This window comes from Dendropsophus ebraccatus, chromosome 7 (assembly GCF_027789765.1).
Source record: "Dendropsophus ebraccatus isolate aDenEbr1 chromosome 7, aDenEbr1.pat, whole genome shotgun sequence".
NCBI classification, from domain to species: Eukaryota; Metazoa; Chordata; class Amphibia; order Anura; family Hylidae; genus Dendropsophus; species Dendropsophus ebraccatus.
The window spans coordinates 60,334,040-60,356,514 of NC_091460.1; the positions used below are offsets into that span (position 1 = coordinate 60,334,040).

At 42.6% G+C, this 22,475-nt stretch overlaps 1 protein-coding gene across 12 annotated transcripts in view; it reads right to left on the reverse strand.

Annotated features, from left to right (window-relative positions):
- FRYL (FRY like transcription coactivator) overlaps positions 1 to 22,475 on the reverse strand; it is a 209,078-nt gene that overhangs the window by 99,154 nt on the left and 87,449 nt on the right. For 11 of the 12 annotated variants that reach the window (XR_011363936.1, XM_069977609.1, XM_069977607.1 and 8 more), the window contains one exon: positions 12,673 to 12,872. Coding sequence is in view for 11 of the 12 variants with exons in the window: in XM_069977602.1 (XP_069833703.1) it covers positions 12,673 to 12,872 (200 nt within the window). In the remaining variant the exon portion in view is untranslated. Of the gene's footprint in view, positions 1 to 12,672; positions 12,873 to 20,053; positions 20,087 to 22,475 lie in introns of those variants that run through there. The other variant, XM_069977610.1, reaches the window with a different exon arrangement.

Genomic DNA, 22,475 nt, shown 5'->3' on the forward strand with positions numbered 1-22,475 from the left:
GGGGGTGCGGGCGATCGGAGCGGGCGGGCGGGCGAGCGGGCGGGCGGTCGGCCCCGTGGTGAGGTCCTGGCTCTCTACCATTCCGGAATCACGGGCACTTTCCTGACATACATCAGGAAAATGCCCGTGATTCCGGCGCTCCCATAGACTTCTATGGGGGCGTCCGTGCCGGATTTCCGGACGAAAATAGGACAGGATCTAAAAAATCCGGTCCTATTTTCCGGAACGGACACCCTTCCGGAAAAATCCGGAAGGGTGTCCGTGTCCAATGTTAGCCTATGAGTCCGGAAATCCGTCCGGATTTCCTGATAGGAAATCCGGACAGATTTTCCGGACGTGTGAAGGGGGCCTAAGTGTTGGCATTGGCAGTGCACATTGGGTAATAATAGGGTAATATACAATGTCTGGTAGGAAAAAAAAGAGCTTTGCAAAATGCTAGTTACTTGAGGGGTATTTGGCCATCAGCTGTGAGTGCTCATATTCCGATAGTACTGAACAGCTAAGGCCAGGTTCCTATTACCACTGTGCCATCTTTGGACATGTACCACAGCAAACTGTCAAAATAGGATGCGGAAATAAAAGTTCACGCTCTGCTGCACACATAAGAAGCACACACAAGTGAAAGGGCTATAATGACTGGCTTCCTGCACAAGTAGCGTCTCTGTAACATGCTGCCTATGCTGGATAACAGTAGAGGGCTTCAGGAGAGGTGCTGTTGAGGACTGACAGGTGAGGCTGTTTTTCTATTTTTATGGCAGCATTTAGGATGCCTAATACTATATGGGGGCTGCACAGAGCAAGCCTAATTCTATATGGGGGCTGTACAGAGGGGACCTAATACTATATGGAAACAGGCACTGAAAAGCCTATCTACCACATGGAGGCATGGAGGGGCCTAAGCTGTAAATGTTCAGCTACTGTTTTTTCACTCTCTAGGTCGCTCACTAAGCTGCCCAATTTTGGAGCAATGGGACATGAGCAAGCAGGAGCCGGAAAGGAAAGTAGTCACCTGTGGTTGTTCTGTACTAGTGCTTTGGTAATGAAATATGATGACTCAGAGATTGTCATCATGTAATGTAGTATTTTGTAGTAGTCTGAGAAAGAACCCCTAACTCTTTTTGAACCCTCCTTTAGGGTGCATTCACACCTACAGGATCTGCAGCAGATTTGATGCTGTGTTTAGTTATTTAAATTAAATCTGCTGCAGAAAATCAGCTGCAGATCCTGTAGGTGTGAACGCACCATTACAAAGTATCAGAAACAACACATGTAATCCAGAAAAAAGGCAAGAAATATTTATGCGCAGAGCAATATCCCCAAACTGAAATAATAATAGTAACTGAAGCGCTAGGGTTACCGCCTTGCCAGTAAAACAGAGGACTTTGGATCCAGTAATAATTTTTATTGCAGTAATAAAAAGACGGGTTATTTATTTTAACAAGAAAACCGATGGATGTAGATGAAAAGTGCACTCGGAAGATAGATGGGCTCGATAAGTCGCTTCACAGATATAGAGGAAATAGCAAAATTGTGTGGGTGAAGTCCAGTAAGTATCATAGCAATCCTAACAGCACAGGCATATCTCTATCCTATGGTGGAAGACAGATGACTACAACAAGAATGGATTACAGATAGGAGAGCACTATTTTTTTTTAACGCACAAAGCAAACAAGGATGCGATATACGTGAACCTTTGTACTACTGGTAAAGTATATAAAGTATATTTATGAATTGTGGCCTTGTCCATCAACTACAGAACTGAAGAACACAGATACAGAGGAAATAACATATCATTGCAATCTAATGAAGACTGGGTTCAGCATACACTACACATAGGATTAATGCAGGAAGGATTCATAAACTGTAATGAACTTAGCATCATAAACCTTTAACACAAATTAAAAAAAGATACATTTATAAGTTGAGTTTTAAATATTTTTTTAGATCAACTAGTGTCAAAAAGTTATATAGATTTGTAAATTATTTCTATTTTTTTTTTAAGTATTTCTACTTATCAGCTGCTGTATGTCATGCAGGAAGTGGTGTGTTCTTTCCAGTCTGACACAGTGCTCTCTGCTGCCACCTCTGTCTCTGACAGGAACTGTCCAAAGCAGAAGCAGTTTTCTATAGGAATTTGCTACTGTTCTGGACAGTTCCTCACATGGACAGAGGTGGCAGCAGACAGCACTGTGTCAGACTGGGAAAAAAAACCTCCACTTTCTATAGGGCATACACCAGCAGATAAGTACAGGAAGCAGGGGCGGGCTGGGCCGGGGGGCAGGGGGGCATATGCCCCCCGGGCCGGTCTTCCCCCAGTTGTCAGGGCCGCATGGCTGCTGACAGCTGGCTGGAGTCCTCAGTGCCCCGCCTCCCCTGCTTACAGCCCCGCCCTCTTCAGTCATATTTACCTGTGGCTGTGGTGGATCCGGACTGTGATGGAAGCGGCCGCCGAAGCCCCGCCCCCATGCCGGGAAGCCCCGCCCCCTGTATGGCCACTATGCTTTCTATAAGCCTAAGAGGCTTATGGTAAAAAGCAAACTGCTGTACGCAGTATCTTTCTCCGGCCACCAGAGGCCGCTCTCTCCTCCCAGCTGGTTCTTCTGCAACTGGGCTAGAAGAGCCTGAAGACAGAGAAGATGGTGTCTGCAGCAAGCAAGGTACCTACACAGGAGGAGATCTACACAGCAGGACATAGGGCAGGGAGGGGGAACCAAGGCCCTCCAGCTGCTGCAAAACTACAACTCCCATCATAGCTGGAGAGCGATAGGCTGTCCATGGATGATGGGAGTTGTAGTTTTGCAACAGCTGAAGAGCCAAGGTTCCCCCTCCCTGACATAGAGGATACATATACACAGGAGACCTACACAGGAGGAGACATACAAAGGAGTACATAGAGCATACATATATACAGGAGGAAGCATATATACAGGGGTACATAGAGGATACATATATACAGGAGGAGGCATATATACAGGGGTACATAGAGGATACATATATACAGGAGGATACATCTCTATTATTTTAAGCCATTGCATATAAAAAGATTACCGACGTTTCGGCTCTAACACTTGAGAAAGGCTCAGGAGTGTTAGAGCCGAAACGTCGGTAATCTTTTTATATGCAATGGCTTAAAATAAAGTAAAAATATTTTTTCACTGGATGGATGCTGTCTCCACACCATTTCTTTTTCGCTATTGAGTATCAGGTGTGGGCCCACCTGACGGAGACTGTGCATCCCTAGGAGGTTCCGCTGTTCCAACCTTGGACTTTACCAGGGGTACATAGAGGATACATATATACAGGAGGAGACATATATACAGGAGGAGACATACAGAGGATACATATATACAGGAGGAGACATATATACAGGGGTACATATAGGATATGTATATACAGGAGGAGACATACAGAGGGGTACAAAGAGGATACATATATACAGGAGGAGACATACAGAGGGGTACATAGAGGAGACATATATACAGGAGGAGACATACAGAGGATACATATATACAGGAGGAGACATATATACAGGGGTACATATAGGATATGTATATACAGGAGGAGACATACAGAGGGGTACAAAGAGGATACATATATACAGGAGGAGACATACAGAGGGGTACATAGAGGATACATATATACAGGAGGAGACATATATACAGGAGGAGACATACAGAGGATACATATATACAGGAGGAGACATATATACAGGGGTACATAGAGGATACATATATACAGGAGGAGACATATATACAGGAGGAGACATACAGAGGATACATATATACAGGAGGAGACATATATACAGGGGTACATAGAGGATACATACATACAGGAGGAGACATATATACAGGAGGAGACATACAGAGGATACATATATACAGGGGTACATAGAGGATACATACATACAGGAGGAGACATATATACAGGAGGAGACATACAGAGGATACATATATACAGGAGGAGACATATATACAGGGGTACATAGAGGATACATACATACAGGAGGAGACATATATACAGGAGGAGACATACAGAGGATACATATATACAGGGGTACATAGAGGATACATACATACAGGAGGAGACATATATACAGGAGGAGACATACAGAGGATACATATATACAGGAGGAGACATATATACAGGGGTACATAGAGGATACATACATACAGGAGGAGACATACAGAGGATACATATATACAGAAGGAGACATATATAGAGGGGTACATAGAAGATACATATATAGAGGAGGAGACATATATACAGGAGGAGACATACAGAGGATACATATATACAGGAGGAGACATATATACAGGGGTACATAGAGGATACATACATACAGGAGGAGACATACAGAGGATACATATATACAGGAGGAGACATATATACAGGGGTACATAGAGGATACATACATACAGGAGGAGACATATATACAGGAGGAGACATACAGAGGAGACATATATACAGGAGGAGACATATATACAGGGGTGCATAGAGGATACATACATACAGAGGAGTTAGGGCTGGGCGATTAATCAAATTAATTTGCCCAGAAGGTTAGAATCAATTTCGATTAAAACCGTAAATTCAATTTTCACAAAAAATCATTGCAGGTGGAGCAGCGTAGAGTGACGGGTTGGCGGCCGGGCAAGAGGTGCAGGTCAAGCAGGCGGCGCGGAGGTGAGGTGCATGGCGGGCGGCGGTGCGTGGAGTGTCGGGCCGGAGGTGAGGTGCAGGGCGGTCGGCAGTCCGCCTAACAGAGCCGCGACTGACCTACCCCAGCTATACATATCACGTCCTGCTCCCCTCCCGGCCACACGTGCAGGTCCCCGGTCTCTGGAGGAGGCTGCAGGGACTGAAGTGGTAATAACGTTGCTTCGGGTCCTGGAGCTGAACAGCGGGATCTGCATCCCCCGATCCCGCTGTACAGCTCCAGTAATGGCAGTGACGCTATCACCTCTACAGTCCCTGTGGCCTGCTTCAGAGACCGGGGACCTGCACGTGTGGCCGGGAGGGGAACCTGTGTGCCGGGGTGAGAGGAGGAGGGATATGTGCACTCCTGCCCCAATCACCCCCAGCTGCCCAATCCCTCTAGAGTCACCCCCAGTCTGCCTCAGTCCCCCTCTGTCACCCCCAGCTGCCCCAGTCCCCCTAGAGTCACCCCCAGTCCCCCTCAGTCATCCACAGTCTGCCCAGTCCCCCTCAGTCACCCCAGTCTGCCCCAGTCCCTCTCAGTCATCCACAGTCTGCCCAGTCCCCCCTCAGTCGCCCAAGTCTGCCCCAGTCCCCCTTCAGTCACCCCCAGTCTGCCCTAGTCCTCATTCAGTCAACTCCAACTGCCCCAGTCCCGCTTAAGTCAACCCCAGTTTGCCCCAGTCCCCCTCAGTCACCCCCAGCTGCCCCACTCACCCCCTAGTTTGCCCCGTACACCCCCAGCTCTCCCAGTCATCCCCAGCTGCCCCAGTTTCCCCCAGTATGCCCCTGTCATCTCTCATCTATACCTTTATTCCTACTACACCCCTCATCTTTACCTGTACTACTACAGCCCACATCTATACCTGTACTACTAATCCCCCTCATCAGTATTACTAATACCCCCCATATCTATACCTGTACTACCTCACCCCTCATCTTTACCTGTACTACTACACCCATTATCCACTATACCTCCACTACTACACTCTACCTAGATGGAGGCACCATGTGTCCCGCTACCCCCCCCCCTCGCTTATCCCGGAAATGCCCCTGCCTGCATGTGTCCCTGCTACATAGAGGATACATATATACAGGAGGGCATAGAGGATACATATATACAGGAGTACATAGTGGATACATATATACAGGGGGAGGCATATATACAGCAGTACATAGAGGATACATATATACAGGGGGAGGCATATATACAGTAGTACATAGAGGATACATATATATATATATATATACAAGAGTACATAGAGTATACATATATATACAGGAGTACATAGAGGAGGCATATATACAGGAGGACATAGAGGATACATATATACAGCAGTACATAGAGGAGACGTATATACAGAAGTATATAGATGATACATATATACAAGAGAAGACCTACACAGGAGTACATAGAGGAGACATATATACAGAAGTACATCGAGTGATATAAACTATTGTAAAAATACAGTAACCCCAGCTTTCCCCGCATCTTGCGTAGTAGTCAGTATAATGAGGGTCAGGCAGCTTTCCCAGCATCTTGTATTTGTAGTCAGTATAATGGAGGTCCCCCAGCTTTCCCACCATCTTATCCTCAGTATAATGGAGGTCACCCAGCTTTCCCACCATCTTATACTCAGTATGATGGAGGTCACCCAGCTTTCCCACCATCTTATACTCAGTATGATGGAGGTCACCCAGCTTTCCCACCATCTTATACTCAGTATGATGGAGGTCACCCAGCTTTCCCACCATCTTATACTCAGTATGATGGAGGTCACCCAGCCTTCCAGCATCTTGTACACAGTTTTATGGGGGTCACCAGCTTTTCCACCATCTTATACTTAGTATGATGGAGGTCACCCAGCTTTCCAGCATCTTGTACACAGTATTATGGGGGTCACCAGCTTTTCCACCATCTTATACTCAGTAGGATGGAGGTCACCCAGCTTTCCCAGCATCTTATACTAAATATTATGGAGGTCACACAGCTTTCCCACCATCTTATACTCAGTATGACGGGGGTCACCCAGCTTTCCCACCATCCTATACTCAGTATAATGGAGGTCACACAGCTTTCACAGCATCTTATACTTAGTATCATGGAGGTCACCCAGCTTTCCCAGCATCTTATAATCAGTATGATGGAGGTCACCCAGCTTTCCAGCATCTTATACTCAGTATGATAGAGGTCACCCAGCTTTCCCACCATCCTATACTCAGTATAATGGAGGTCACCCAGCTTTCACAGCATCTTATACTCAGTATCATGGAGGTCACCCAGCTTTCCCAGCATCTTATACTCAGTATGATGGAGGTCACCCAGCTTTCCAGCATCTTGTACTCAGTATGATAGAGGTCACCCAGCTTTCCTAGCATCTGTCTATGGGACCGTTCCGTGTCATCACTGAGCTGCCCCATAGACTTATACAGGAAAGTGAGTTCTGACCCTTTCACAGGGCACAGTAGGATATTTGGTCACAAATGACTGGAAGGACCGAAGATGTTATAGGTAAGAGGTAAGAGGCCAGAGTGGTCCTTTAAGGATGGGCCGCCAGCCTGCTACTCATGGGCCAGTGCTGTGTACTTGCCCCCCGGGCTAAAATTTGCCAGCCAGCCCCTGACAGGAAGGCCTGAGGATTTTCTCTCTGGAGGTCTTCTTAACGAAAAATAAAACACAAAAACGCTAAGCATCCAGGCTGTCCAACCGGAGTGAAAGCCAGTCACCAGCTCATGATCTGGGGCACTATCCTATCCTAAATATAGTACCATACATTACATGAACCAACATTAAATTTACATTTACCATAAAAAAAAGAGCATACACAGGAGTCCATGGTTTTAAATGCTCTCTCAATAATGTCTTCAATCACCAATACTAAGCATTTCCTGCGCAGATGTTTATTTTCTTCAGCAAAGTTTTCAAGGACAGTAGAAGAAGCAGTAGTAATACATAAACTGCTTTAGGGTAGCTTCACACAGTGAATCGTAATTGGAACCCGCAGCGTGAAATCCGCTGTGATTCGCAACGAGTGAGGCTGCCCTTATACTGAATCAATACCTGGACTTTAGGCGAATTCTAATTCCTTTTTGTCTCTAATATATTCGTGAAAAATTAGGTTATTAATGGAGATTTATCAATGCAATTCTAATGCGTGTCTGGTGTAATGTATAGGTAACAAGCATATCCACGGACAGGAGAAGGGAGGAGCATGTGGACGGACGCACTGAAGGTGAAATGAGTGTGTACCCCAGCTTCAGAAAGAGGTCGTTGGCAGAGGATAATGGCAGCTGGAGACGTATATGATGAGGAGAAGGGTCAGAGCTTGCGGCTGAGGAGAGAAATGTGCAGATTCAGGAGCAAAGCTGCAGAAACACCTACCCAGTTTTTCTACTTTAACTACTAATACAGTAACATGGTTATAAAGCTTAAAAAAAAAAAAAAAAAAGACCTCAATCCATCCAGTCCAACCTATTACCGAACAATGTTGATCCAGAGAAGGAAAAATGAAACTCCCCAGAAGCCAATTTTTCTCATAAGGGTATGTTCACACTAAGGAATAGGCGAGGAATTGAAGGGGAAAGTTTTCTGCTTGAAATTCCTCACCTATTTATCTCTGGCAGAATTTAAGTGGAACTCAAGGGGAATTTCTCTAGCGGAATCTGCCTAAAGAATAAACATGTGTAAAGCGGATCCACATTGGAAAATTCTGCTTGAGAATTCTGTGTGAAAAACAGCGAAAATCCCACTGAACACAAGTGGATTCCGTTCCGTGGTCCACCCATAGACAATGATACTCATCGGCGAATTCCACCATCCGTCCAGAGAATTAACATGTCAATTCTTTAGGGCGGACGGCCTATATGGGAGGGGCGAAAAATTTAACCAGGGGCCACACAGCGGATTCCACTTGAAGTCTCCACGCGTATTCCGTAGTGTGCACATACCCTTATAGTGAGAAGAATTCCTTCATGACTCCATAATCTGGCAATCAGAATAAAAGCCTGGATCAGGAACACTTCTCCAGAATCTCGTGACTATATCCTGTAATATGACACTGCAGAAATTCATCCAGGCCCCTCCTAATCTCACTGCTCTTACAGTAAAGAATACCTTTCTATATTGCTTGAGTAACTTATCTTGGGGCAGGGGACCTATTTCTAAATCTGCCTGGTATGCCGAAGTCTAGGTACAACCTGGATATAGTTTTCAGTGGTATAATAGACAGCTCTGTAGGAACAGACAGACATAAGACCCACACATAAGTGTCATAAACCAGAAGGCAGTAAATGCAGCACCTTTATGACGTGCCTGGCACCACAGTGCATTCATCTGCCCAGCAGCCAGTTTAGTCCTCAGCTTTTATCCACATCCCTAATCTTTTGATGGAGTTATTATACTAAGCAAACAATGGAGGTTGTCATGCACAGGATCAGACACCTGCCTTGAACTTCTGAAAGGATTTCTTGACAAACCACCTGGATGTCAGATAAAGAGCCCTTTATAAGCAGATTACAGACTACCAGCCTTTATACAAGTGGAGTCTGTGCTCAATAGCACCAGGCAGGTGCTCGGCGCACATAATGGACACTAGTACACAGCAAAAAGGTCACAAGGCTGACGGACGGAGTCTCAATGACTGACCTCTTTATGGTGGATATTAAAAAGCCATATTACTAACAACTTATAATGTCAGACATGAAAATGTCCATCATCCACCATATTAAACTGAGCAAGGACAAGCAAAAGGCCAACACAAGACGGAGTGCCAAAAGGAAGATCAAAAAGCCAGGGCTAAAATAGGAACAAAAAGCATTATGATAAATATAGAAAATACAAATGTTAGTAAATAGCGCAGATAAATATCGGTGAAAAATAAAGGTCAGACTCTACTCTTTCAGATTTACTTTATGCTGGACACTGGAGCTCACAGGCGCCTTAGAGCACTGGCTTAAAGGAGTCTTCCAGTTTTCTGTAGCTTCTCATTCATTTATAACCATTTTCAATATCTCTGATGTTGTGACCAGGTACGACTAGCGGAAGTGCTGCAATAAAGACTTGTGCACCAGTGGAGATCTCCACCGATACTGTGCTGAAACCTGCATCAATTACATGCAAAGTAAGCAATCCATTATCTTTCAAGGGAAACTGAAATACAGCCTCCACAGTGCAACTTTTGACATCACAGACTAAAAAATACATTTACTGACACATTTCAAAGCACAAGAGATTGTCAAAAAGTGGTTTAGCCCAATTGTTTGGGACTAATCTGTGTCTAAAAGCATGGCATACAAACTGAAAATCCAGTATGACTTCAATTTTTAGAGCAACTGGACACAACCGCTATGTAAACATGAGTTTACAGGGGATATGTAGATGACTGTAAATCCACTGCCAGGTGGACAGTCACCCAGCATACACTGGTTAAAACTATACAGTTTGCCACTGCATTGTATTGTTGTACACCACGGCACTCCAATGCACCTACATGTAGTTGCCTTGGCCTAGAAGACTGTGCTAAGTTAATTTTACAGACTACCCTAATCCCCTGAGAAATCCACGTTGTTGAAGAAACACACTGGAAAATATTAGGATTTTTTTTCCAGGGGAAGGCACAAGGAATAGTTCAGAAAAGGTGTTGTCTTTTTTTTTTCTGGACATTGCTCTGACACTCCTTGGGCAAGTAGAGGTAGTGTCCAGTCACAGAGCATTAATATGCTCCACGGGCTCTTCTTTTGCATATTCATATTTCCCAGGGGGCAATGCACCTAGGACTTCACTGCACTGAGTGCTTTCACTAGCAGCCAGCAGTGTTATCTTTGGCTGGTCTCCCTGAGATCAGCGATCTGTTTCTCTTATGGCTCTACTAGGCATTGCTCCCACCTAGCCAGAATTCTGCTCCACACTGATGAGGGGCAACACCCCGAAACAGCTGTATGTGGATGGATACCTAAGCCTTGGTTTTTCCCTTGTCATTACATTGACTTATAGGGCCACTTAATATGGTGGTTTTGGTGGTTTCCTTACAGAAGGCTTCCCAGAAGGGTATCTGTCCTGTGTTTCGAGGCTCTTTAATGAGGCTCCACGGGCTCTTCTTTTGCAGGGTGCAATGCACCTAGGACTTCACTGCATTGAGCGCTTTCATTAGCAGCCGGCAGTGTTGTCTTTTGGCTGGTCTCCCTAAGATCAGCAATCTGTTTCTCTTAATAGGTATAAGTCCTCCTTAACCACTCTGACCCATGCTTTCTACAATGATGCTATAGAGCCCTATTGGCCTGGATTGATGGATCTCTACCTATACCCAAATAGAGTGGGATTTATTAAGGCAAAGCTGGTAGGGCAGGGAAGAAGCCACCAGGGACAACATTAATAACTCGCGATTCGGGCAGGATACTTGGCATATATTTAATGACAGCTTTGTGATTGGCATACAGAAAGTCTTAAAGGTGTCTGTCTCCCTCTCAGTACCTCCAGATGAAGGGGCACAAGTATCACTGTTTTTGTGCCATTATTCTAGCGTATTTTGGGTTCTTGCGCAGGTCGTAAAATATTATGTATCATTTATGAAGTTTACGCTGGCTGTGCCATTTATGAATATTTTCGCGCAGCAGTACTCCAGTCAGACCCTGGCATAGTTTTCTTAGCCAAGTTGACAGGCAAAAAAGCAGAAAAAATGTAAAATTCAAGGCCCGTACTCCTAATGATAAATAGTGCACAAAGACTAGAGATTATTGCGCAAATTATACATATGCCCAAAGTATAAAGAAATCTAAGAAAAGTATATAAGAAAAGGTAGAACTTCTCATTATACAACAGATAATTAGCATAAAAAGGCAAATAAATAATAAAATAATAATAAAATAATAAATATATTTCCTTTACCACTGAATGATGGCGATATACCCTTCAGATTCCCTATACCCTGCAGACTTCCCTTTAGGTTATGGAGTTGCAATGTGTACGATGAATATTATTATAATTGGCTCCTCTGTGCATCCTGGAAGCCTTTATAACACAGCCGTTTGTTCAGGACGCATGCTATGTCACCTTGTTACATACAAGGGAGGCTTAGCCTTTTGTTCTGTTTGTTCTCAGAAATTAATAAAAAATTATTCATTAAAAAAAGAAGAAAGGTAGGGGAAAAAAATTATTGACCTTGATTGTTCCCCTTAATTTAGTTAAATAAATGCAAAAGGTGATGCCGCCATAAAACATGTTTCTATTTAAAACCCACTGCACTGGAGTAGGTAGCATTTGTTCACAGACACATTGCCCATAGGACCCGTTTAGATGACATACACCTTAGATATCTGTCAGCAGAACGCTTGTTCAGCAGACAGCGATTCCTCCCATCTTCTTTATATGCATGTTCCGTACGGACAGGATGAACAGTGACACGTTGCGTTAAAACTTTACAACCCAACTGAAAGAGAATCATATTCCCTACAAGTGACAGTTTTACCTACAACAGCAATCTGAATGCTAGGTATTTAATCTGGAAATCCATTACACAGCTCCATGCAAACCTCAGAGACAGAAAAGAGGCCTCAGAAGAGGGGTGTGATATGTAATAAAAATCCACTGTGGGACAACCACTGTTGGACTTAGCGGTTTGCAAGAGCTTAAGAGCCGCAGGTTGGGGAACACTGCAATAGATGGTTATCTGGACCCAACCCAATCGTCTGGTTCACCCGACAATAGTCTAGCACCTTAAATAAAATGGAGACTCAAATACAGTAAGGTGCCTGGTGAGAGAAGATCTTTAGGGAGTCCTGACTTTCTTTACAGTAAATCCTATTAAATTGCATAACGTTATATAGAACAGCATTAACCCTTTAATTCTGCTTTCACAATAGGTCAACAAACAAAAGTGCATTTTGAGCTTCTGTCCTCCACACTGACAGGTTTCCTATAAACCAGGTCACAAAGATAGAGAAATCCAGGCATCACACAAAGCGGATGACATCATGAACACTTACCAAGGGTTCAGCCATCACGACTTCTATTTTTTTCTCTGCTTGAACAGCAAACTCTGCAAAGAGGCTTTTGATGACATATTCTCCAGGTTTGACATCTGGATCAATAGTAATGTTTGACATTGTGACACTTCTCTTTTCCAAAGTGCAGTGGTTGATGGGAGCGACCCGTTTCTTGTTTACAGTGCTGGCCGGAGCAGAAGCTGTAGAGAGAGCAAACACACATTAACTATACACCTATACTGCACGGTCACAAAACATACACAGTAGATGAGGAAAAAAATTACACTTTCAGTCAAAGGCAATATTGACAGCTAAGATAACGGCAATGATGCCAGCGATTCCCTTCCATGATGAGCAGTGGCCATATTGATCCACTATAAATTATGTATTAGGAGGAATATATCATGGCTCCGCGGCCAGGTGCAAGTTCATGGGCTGAACGAAAAAGTGTTCACGTAAATGGACTTTATGGGTGCACATAAAATAGGATCATTTAGCGCAAAACATGGCCTTGGTGAAAGGCGGTAAATCATGGAAACCAAGGTCCCTTGTCCAGAGTATGAATGGAGCAGCTATGCATGTACTCAACTGCTGCTCCATTCTATATGGGACTTCTGATCACAGAAGTGTACTGCACTTGGCTATGTTTGGAAACCCCATAGATAGTGAATGGAGCAATGGCTAAGCATCAATACCACCATCTACACCATTTTGTCATCTACAATGTAGAGCGGGTAGAAGCAATGCATGTTCATGTTAATGTTTTTATTATTATTATTTATGACCGGAGACAGTAGAAGGAATCCATGCATACCTGAAAAAAATTCTTAAACATAAGTAAACATTTTCATAAGGAAACACTAATCTACACAAGTACATTTATCACACAATGAAAAGGCCTAAAAAAAAAATTTGACCGCCATTACTGGAATAACCTGTTGCTGTTGTGACTAGAGCATCAGCCCTGGCATCTCAGCTCCGCTCCCCACGCTTTATACATTCCTAGACTGAGCGTGTCCGGCCTGTGCCGGATGCTAGAATTCAGACTGGCTCCTCTAGCAGAAGCAGTCAAAAGTCTTGTTTTGTGGGTGCTAGACCACAATATTGTTCCTGTATCCTGGAACATATATAGAAATGGAAATATATATATGTTACAGCTAATATTCCATATAACACAACAAACAAACCAGTAGTGAGTGGCACAACAGCTGCACCAACATTCTTGGAAAAGATCAAGATAATAGGATGCCAGCATTCCTTCACTTTATACGGATACAGGCAAATATAATAGTGTTATGTTCACTAAGGAAAAACAAGTATGGGCAGCCCTTTTAGAGGACTTCATCTGTAATATGGAGAAGACAACATATCAAGTTCTTAGATAAGAATGTGCAGATTACGTGAAGTCAGCAAAGTCCCCATGAAGACAGGCCATGCATGAGATACAGAAAGAAGGGATTGAATTCCACTAATCACACAAGATCCTTCCATTGAACCACCATAGCTTCTTTTCAGCCGGATGCATGCAGCTGGAAGGTGACCACAAGGATCTCGGGACTGCAATGACCTTCCAGACTGACAACGCCTTGAATCCCGCAGTAAATTCTGCAACGTAACTATTTATACCAGGACTATCCTATAACTGTGTATAGAAAAATTCTTACAATGCAGCACCAGACATAGGCAAGAATATCAGCTTATATAATGCAGGAAACCCAGATCCTATGAAGCTGGAAGTCCTCTTAAAGCCATTGTTAGCCAAACACAATGACAACTAGTTTACCCATTGTTAAATTGTGTCAGTTGAACAATGTGATGTAGTCCCCCTTCAGAACACCCAACTTTAAACAAAGAAAGAAACATTTTGAGGGAGATTTATCAAACATGGTGTAAAGTGAAACTGGCTCAGTTGACTCTTTGGAAAATTAAAAGTGGAATCTGAAGACAATTCTACTTTACACCATTTTTGATAAATCCTTCCCTTTTATCTACTCCAAATATGTGGTGTCCATTCTATTCTACAGCCACAAGGTACTGTGATAACAGGACCACATCACAAGTGGCACCCTAACATCACCCACTCTTACCCAGGCAATCAGGATCTTTCCATATACTAGTTTATACTGGGCACCTGTATATTGCACACAAAGTGTCCTTGCTGTAGCCAGGTCTCATACTGAGCTCATGGCCAATTTATAACATAAGGAGGGTTTTTTTTTGTTTGTTTTTTTAAATACAGTGTGTAATATGAAAGCTGTGGAAAACTTCCTTAATACAACTGTGAGCAATGTCTCATATTTGTCTCCGTGTCTCAAGTGCTTCTTTACCACCCAGCATTCCTTCCCATACATGTGTTTGCAACAGCATGTACTGAAGTCATCGAAATTTCCATAGAACAGAAGAGAAGAACTAGTAAGACTTTCCGCTGTACGACAACTTGTTAAAATACCTAAGGACCCATTCTTCAACTCTGCTCTGCAGCTAAAGCCAGTAGCCGACATGACGTTTGATGCTGAACTTATAATGAAGCCCTTGCCTAGTGAAATGAGGATAGCAGCTCACATCAAAGAACAACTCTACAAGACAAGGGGAACTTCTTGGAATACTTGTGTCCTTCCAAGTCTTTCCAAAAATAATATTTTGACAAGGGAAAGCAGCCTTCGGGTTAGATCTATATCAATCTTCACAAAAGGTTTAAGAAACCATTACAATCTTATGAGCAGAAAAGAAAGTAACAAAAACTACAAGGAAGACAGGTAGAAAAAACTGCGGTCAGCTAAACTACAATGCATCCAGCAAAAAAGTGTTGTTAAAAGGAACAACACTACAGAAAACAATTACAGAGAGGTCACCTATTGTTTAAAGGAGAAGTCCAGTAAAAATTTGGTATCGTATAGCCCCCCCAAAAGTTATAAAAATGATCAATATACAGTTATTACTGGAAATGCACAAAGTTCTTTTCCCCTGCACTTACTACTGCATCAAGCTTCACTTCCTGGATAAAATGGTGATGTCACGACCCGACTCCCAGAGCTGTGTGGGCTGTGGCTGCTGGAGAGGATGATGGCAGGGGGGCACTGAGGGACACTGAGCGTCCCTCTGCCATCATCCTCTCCAGCAGCCACAGCCCGCACAGCTCTGGGAGTTGGGTCGTGACATCACCATGTTATCCAGGAAGTGAAGCCTTGATGCAGTAGTAAGTGCAGGGAAAAAGTACTTTATACGCATTTCCCGTAATAAGTGTATATTAGTGATTTGTATAACTTTTGGGGGGAAATTCAATACTTTACTAAAAAATTTCGCTGGACTTCTCCTTTAAGGGCTTATTCCCACGTTCCATAAAACATGGACGGCAAAGGGAAAGTGTCTGAATATTCGTAACACTGTAATGAAGCAGCCACGCGGCCATTACAGAGCCGTAAATATTCAAACATTTTCCCCACTTCAGCCATCATATTGGTAGATGATGCAGCACGGGGAAAGACTCCACTACAAGGCTTCCCCATCTGTGCCGTCTGTGTTTTACGGAATGGGGGAATGAGCCTTAAAAAAGAACTACATAAAAGCTTGATTTGTCATTTTCTATTTACTATCTATTTTTCCTGGTTCTATAAACTACACAACTTCAACACATCAAAGGAGAATTCCGGGTTTTCCATTGTTACTCAGATCACTGTAATTCCCTATATAATCTGCAATGTGTATGGCAGCTAAAAAACAATGTAGTGTTGGAGATGTTTCCTTTCACACCACATGGGCTCTTGATCATAGATTTCCCACATAGAGGAGCCCTGGACAGACAAACAAACATGGCATTGTTTTCTGGGAATAATGTGGAGTGTGTTCATTGAGTTGTGAATGTGCTATTCTGTTTGGTTTGTTATTGTCTCTACTCACTTTAAGTGCAAGACCTCATTCACCAGAAATGTATGTGTTTAACTCTTGAGACTTTCTCCAGGTCTCTCTTCCCATAACACCTCAGATTTATGGCCATGGGGTAACAAACCAGAAACCAATATCACGGCAGTCATCTTGTGGACTTCAGGATAAGCACAAAGTAGTTTTTGTTTCTTGGAGCCCAGGGCCTATGGTAAAGTTGATCCACCACTGGGTGCCTGAGACTGGCATAACATAGGCAGGACCATGAATAAATGGGAAGGACTGTCAACATTGTGTAAGAAATAATCCATTCTATCCAAAAGTGCAGCTGTCAGGGAATGCTGGAAGTTTTAGTGTTGAAACAATGTGCTTGATATATAAAGGCTTAATATTATATAAAAAAAAAATGAAATGTCAGAGAGAGGTCGGCATCTGGGTGCTCAGACCCTACCAAAGTCTAGCATGAGCAGGGAGAAGCATTCAGCCGAGCAATACTTTTCATCTTTCAGCTTGCTGCATAACACAAACTCCATAGACTTTCTATAGACTCTGTCTCCTGCAGAGAGCAAAGTGATGGGGAGAGAAGTGCTCTGCTGAATGCTTCTCCCCAATTATTCTAGCTATTTATGAGATAGGTTGCATCCTTTTTCATCAGCTTCGTAAACTCAGAAAACCTTTAAAAAATCCCTTACATTTAAAACAAGTTTGCATGCAACTATGGCTTCCGAGGAATAAACAACAGTGTACAATAATATGGTACTCTTGCCTGATGTATCATTTCATAGGGTGATCATCAATGGTACAGACCACAACATAGATATATGTTTTGGATACAACACCAGATAATACATATAGGTAGACACAGTACATCAGTAGTTTTCAGCATGTACATTTTCGAACCTCCCGAAATGACGTTTTTCTTCCAGACACCATATTTCACAGGCAGAATACAGCTTTCTCTCGATACACATTATCCACCCTTATTGTGAGTGTTCCTCTTCCCTTCTTAATGGCTTCCCAAGACAAATAATGTATAAATTAAAAATGCAAAAGCTGAGAAGGCGCTAATAGTGGTGCAGACAGCTCGCACCTGCATTCAATTATGAGGAGTAAGCCGCTTTGTTAGACGTATTTGTTGTGTTCCCATAACTACCTGACCGCGCTGCCAATTTCCCAAATGATGTGAAGTAAATTCAATATTAAAACAAATGAGGGAGAAGGAAAGACGCTTTAGGGCCTGGAAACAACAGAAAAGCAGTGGAAATTGTCATTTTCACCCGCTAAAAACGTCCTATGCTTCACTCAAAGTAAAGAAAACAGGCCGCCTCCCACTGCACACACAAGCATGAAAAAGTTTCTAGCTTTACAATGGGCCGAAACTTTGTGAGAAGTATAAAGCAAAACAGGATAAATGCCATCATCACAATGCAGATCTGGAAAAAGTCAGCGGTCTGTGCTGGAAATAAATCTGAACTTGTGCCGACTGCCAAATCTGTGACAAACCGAATCATAAAAGCTGAAAAAAAAAATGTTATAGCAAATTATTTATTTTCACAGGAATCATAGACACAGGGGACTGGACAGACGCTCTGTACCATTAGCCTATGGCTTTGTGGTGATTAGGAAACTACTCCATAGATACAAGGGAACATACCCAAGCTGGTGGGGCTGTACAGGGGTCCAGTAGGAAGGGGGTCTTATACCTCACGCAAAGCAAGACGACTCTGCTTCTTACTACCTGCTAAACTGCAAACAGGGCATTGTGATAGTAGTCTTTGAGGAAGATCCCCCCCTTAAGCTGGTCATACACATTAGCTAAAAGTTGATCAAATCCATTGATTTTGGTGGGGTTGGCCAAATTGGGGCTCAATGACTCCCCCAATGCCATAGGTTGGGGCAGTAATGTTATGTTTTTGGGAATATAAGCTGCCCCCAGGAGTCTAGTAGTGGATTACTTCCTACTTCACACACACTCAAGTAAGCTGGGATTGCTTGTGTCTACAGAGAAGGGGGGCCGGGAAAGATGGCTGTTGGCAAAAATGTATAGCCAGATTAGGAAGGGGAAGCCTACCAACTAATGTGTATGTGGCATCGACCTACAAATGCACACCCCTGCAAAAATGCATAAGCTAACACTACCAATGTTATTGTGTAAATATCTTAATTAATGAAACTGACTAAATAAAAAAAAACATCAATCAAAAAGATAGATATCAATAAAGATATTTATACAATAACATTGGTAGTATTGGTTCATGCAGTTTCACAGGGGTGTGCATTTGTAGGTTGATGATAGTTATGGTGTCCGTCCCAGTGTTTAGATGGGGATTTATTGGTTACAGCTCTGATATACGAGTCAGGCAAGCTGGATTTTAACATGGCAGATTGTATTGTTCTGAAGGGACATAAGGCCATTACTAATGCTGCAGAGGGGCCCTCTACTGTCTGCCCCTGCCCATAATATACGAACATGGAAGTTACAGACTTAGATGAAGAGCCAGAGGTTTGAAGATCACTGGCCCATTCTATGCTACATATCACCACACTGCAATAGTCCCCAGATATCTATCCTGTCATGTATGCACATTAAAGAATAAAACAAGGCAATAAATAGAAAGTGATGCACATGATCACAAATAAGGATTTCATGTAATACGCAGGATCATATGTAAGGATTTCATGTAATATGTATGATCATCTGTAAGGATTTCAAGTAATATGTAGGATCATATGCATAAGATCAATCATGAAATCCTAAGGTTTTCATACAGAGATGTTTAAATGACAAATCAATAGTAAAACCACAGGTTAAACTATAGCCAACCAGGCCCAGTCTCTCCATCTCATTGGCACAGCTATTTGTAATTATCATCTCATCCCAACCGTAACTCGGCACATAATGCTGCCATCTGTCCCAAAAGCTGAAACACTGGGTCTGGTTCAATATGGCCACCATAAGTATAGAAGCATGTATAGCTAAGTTTGACATTGGCATTCTGTAACCCAAATAAAGCAAATAATCTGGAGGACTGCATGGAGGTCATCAATACTGTGCAATATGATGGCACAAGATGATCTAGGATTAGAGCACATCCTTGGAGAAAAGGCTTTTTTGTGAAAATACAACAGAGAGCATATACAATCCTATCTGTGTTCTGCACCAGAGGTTGGACAGACAGAACCTGCATTTCAGCGGCCAAATAATGAAGGTCCTCACAGTAATCTTCTTAATAACCTACGCAACGCGTCCAGATCTGCACACTGCCATAGCCAGAAGTCACTTACACCATGGAAATATCCTTCAGAAAGTACTAAGGGCAGCCTGTAGAGAAAGACCAGCCCTGGCACAATGACCGCATGTCTAAAGATGGCTTGTGCATGATGATGTTACTATGAGCATGATCCCACAATGATATTAAAGGGAATCTGTCACTAGGTTTATGGTGCCTTAAAGGGAAGTATAAACTAGTGACAGAAATGCTATACAGATTGGTGTAATTACATCATTTTGTTCAGCAGTTCTCCTAATATGCAGGAGAACAGGATTGTTGCGGCACCTCTCTCCTTGACCTCCAGTTGCTGATTGACAGTTGCCTGCCTATACACAGCATGGATAGATAACTTCCAATCAGCTGCTGGTGGGTGGAGTTTTCTGCTTCTCATAAATATCTAGGACTACTGGGCTTATGCACATAATGGAGAGGACTACTTATTGTCCATGTTATTCGGGAGGATATCTCCGAATCAGCTGCACAGAACAATGTAAGTGATACATCATTCTGTTCAGCTTCTCTGTCACTAGTTTACAGTATGTTTCCCTTAGATAGGACACCATAAACCTATTCACAGAGTCTCTTAAAGGGTGGCTCCACACCAGGGTAAATTTAATTACAATTAATAATAAGCTGTGGGCATTTCTGTCTATTAGTTACATAAATAATTATAATATATGCATAGCATGGGGATAGTGGGAGCAGATGCTGTAGTAGAAGAAAACATGATGCTACAGGAGTAACATGGAAATTTATAGGTCCAGCCTGACCCTTTACTAGAAGGCCGAGGTGGTTGGCTGATGCAAGACGCATCTCATAGACGGCAGACGCCACCAAAGACAGCAAGAGTCCGGTAGTGGCTTTACCCTTGCCCCTATTAACAGCATACGCATTTACAGCCCAATGTACAATGGCTGTCAGCCAAAACAGAAGCAGCTATCTAATATGTATGGCCAGTGTAAAGGGGTTGTCCAGTTTTCCAGTTATACCCTATAGGGGAATTCTGAGTTCATACATAGGGGGTTGTCTTATTTAGAATCCTTATTTCTCGGCTAGAATGGGAGATTGTAGTCTCCCTCTCCGGAGGACCTGTCCTGCCCATTATTGACCTACTGACTGCCCTACAGATTATTGCTGAGTGCTTGGGGTCCGGGCAGGGGTAAACTTTGTAATCATTTATCATCAAGGGACCCTTAATCATTCAGTGCATATATTTTATTCATTTTCATTAGATATGGATCCATAAGAAAAGAAGTTATGAAACTGGAGGCATACAGAGGCCCAAAGCCTTCTTTTGGTGACAATTATTACTCCTTTGGGTAGAAACTTTGCTCACATAAACTTGGATATGCATTGCACTAATTCAGATGCTGTTGGACTTCCTTACCTTAGTATGTCTCTATGACATGTCAATGGATTTGGTAAATGACAGTCATGCTTTAAGCTCGCTCTACATGAAGATGCCATGATTTGTTTTTAGATCTTGACAGTGGGGCTAATCCTCATGCAGGCCTCCTGCACACCTGCAGAAATCTGAGTATCTGTCTCAGATTTCTATGGCAGATCCTGTATTAAATACATGTCGAATTTGCAGATCCTGTAGTAAATAGAAGCCGCATTTGTACGGGAGAGTACCCTAAATATTGAAGCCTCATGTTTAGCCAGCTTCAGTTTTACATTTCAAAAATTCTTTACATAAGGATGAACACATTCACTCTAAACAAACATCCTATAACGTCTCAAAATCACAAATCAGGCCTAGCTCAAGCACTCTGTAGGTTAGAAAGAAAGACCATTCAGATCCGTAAAACGTATTAACATACTGTCAGAGAAGCTGTTCAACTGCAATATACAGAGAGAATATTATATATATATTATATATATATATATATATATATATATATATATATATATATATATATATATATATATATAGCTAGCAAATAGAAGCAAAATGATGTGTAGAGCTAAAAGATAGTCAGCCCTATCTGGCATTATTCCAAGATGGCAACAAGTGCAAAACACTCAATCTATGTTAAACAGCGCTCATCCACAAGAGCGAGCACAAAGAAAGGAGAAATAATCTCTAAGTTGAAGCAAAGCTTACACAAGTCTAACTGGTTCCAGCGAGGGGCATGCCTCTATAGCCAGTCTATCAGAGTGTAAAACACTCACACACCCGTGTTATACCAGAATTTATAGAAATGAGTCAAGTTGAAGGTATGATGGCCATCAGGATTAGGTGGGGCATTGAAGAGATGGGTAATTGACAGTTCCATTATTTAATAAAGGTTAAAGTGTCACTATCGTTAGAACTTTCAAAACCTAAATCAACAGGGGATGTAATATAAAGTATGTTTGCAATATACTTTTTTTCCCCCCCTTACTAATCATAGAAAACACTGTAATTTGTTTAGACTCTTTGAAGAAGAAGAAAAAGAAAACAAAAAAAGAGACTAAACACAGGAGGTGCAGGTCATCTGCGCACAGAGAAGGCAGTTGTGTGATTGATGGACACATTGAGCCATTACTCTCTGTACTTGCCGGAAATCCTGTGTTTAGTCTCTTTTTTCCAACAACCACAAGACTAAAAAGCTGCCTTAAGGAGACTGGACCTGGATACAAGTAAGTATAGCTTTGTTTTAAAAGCAA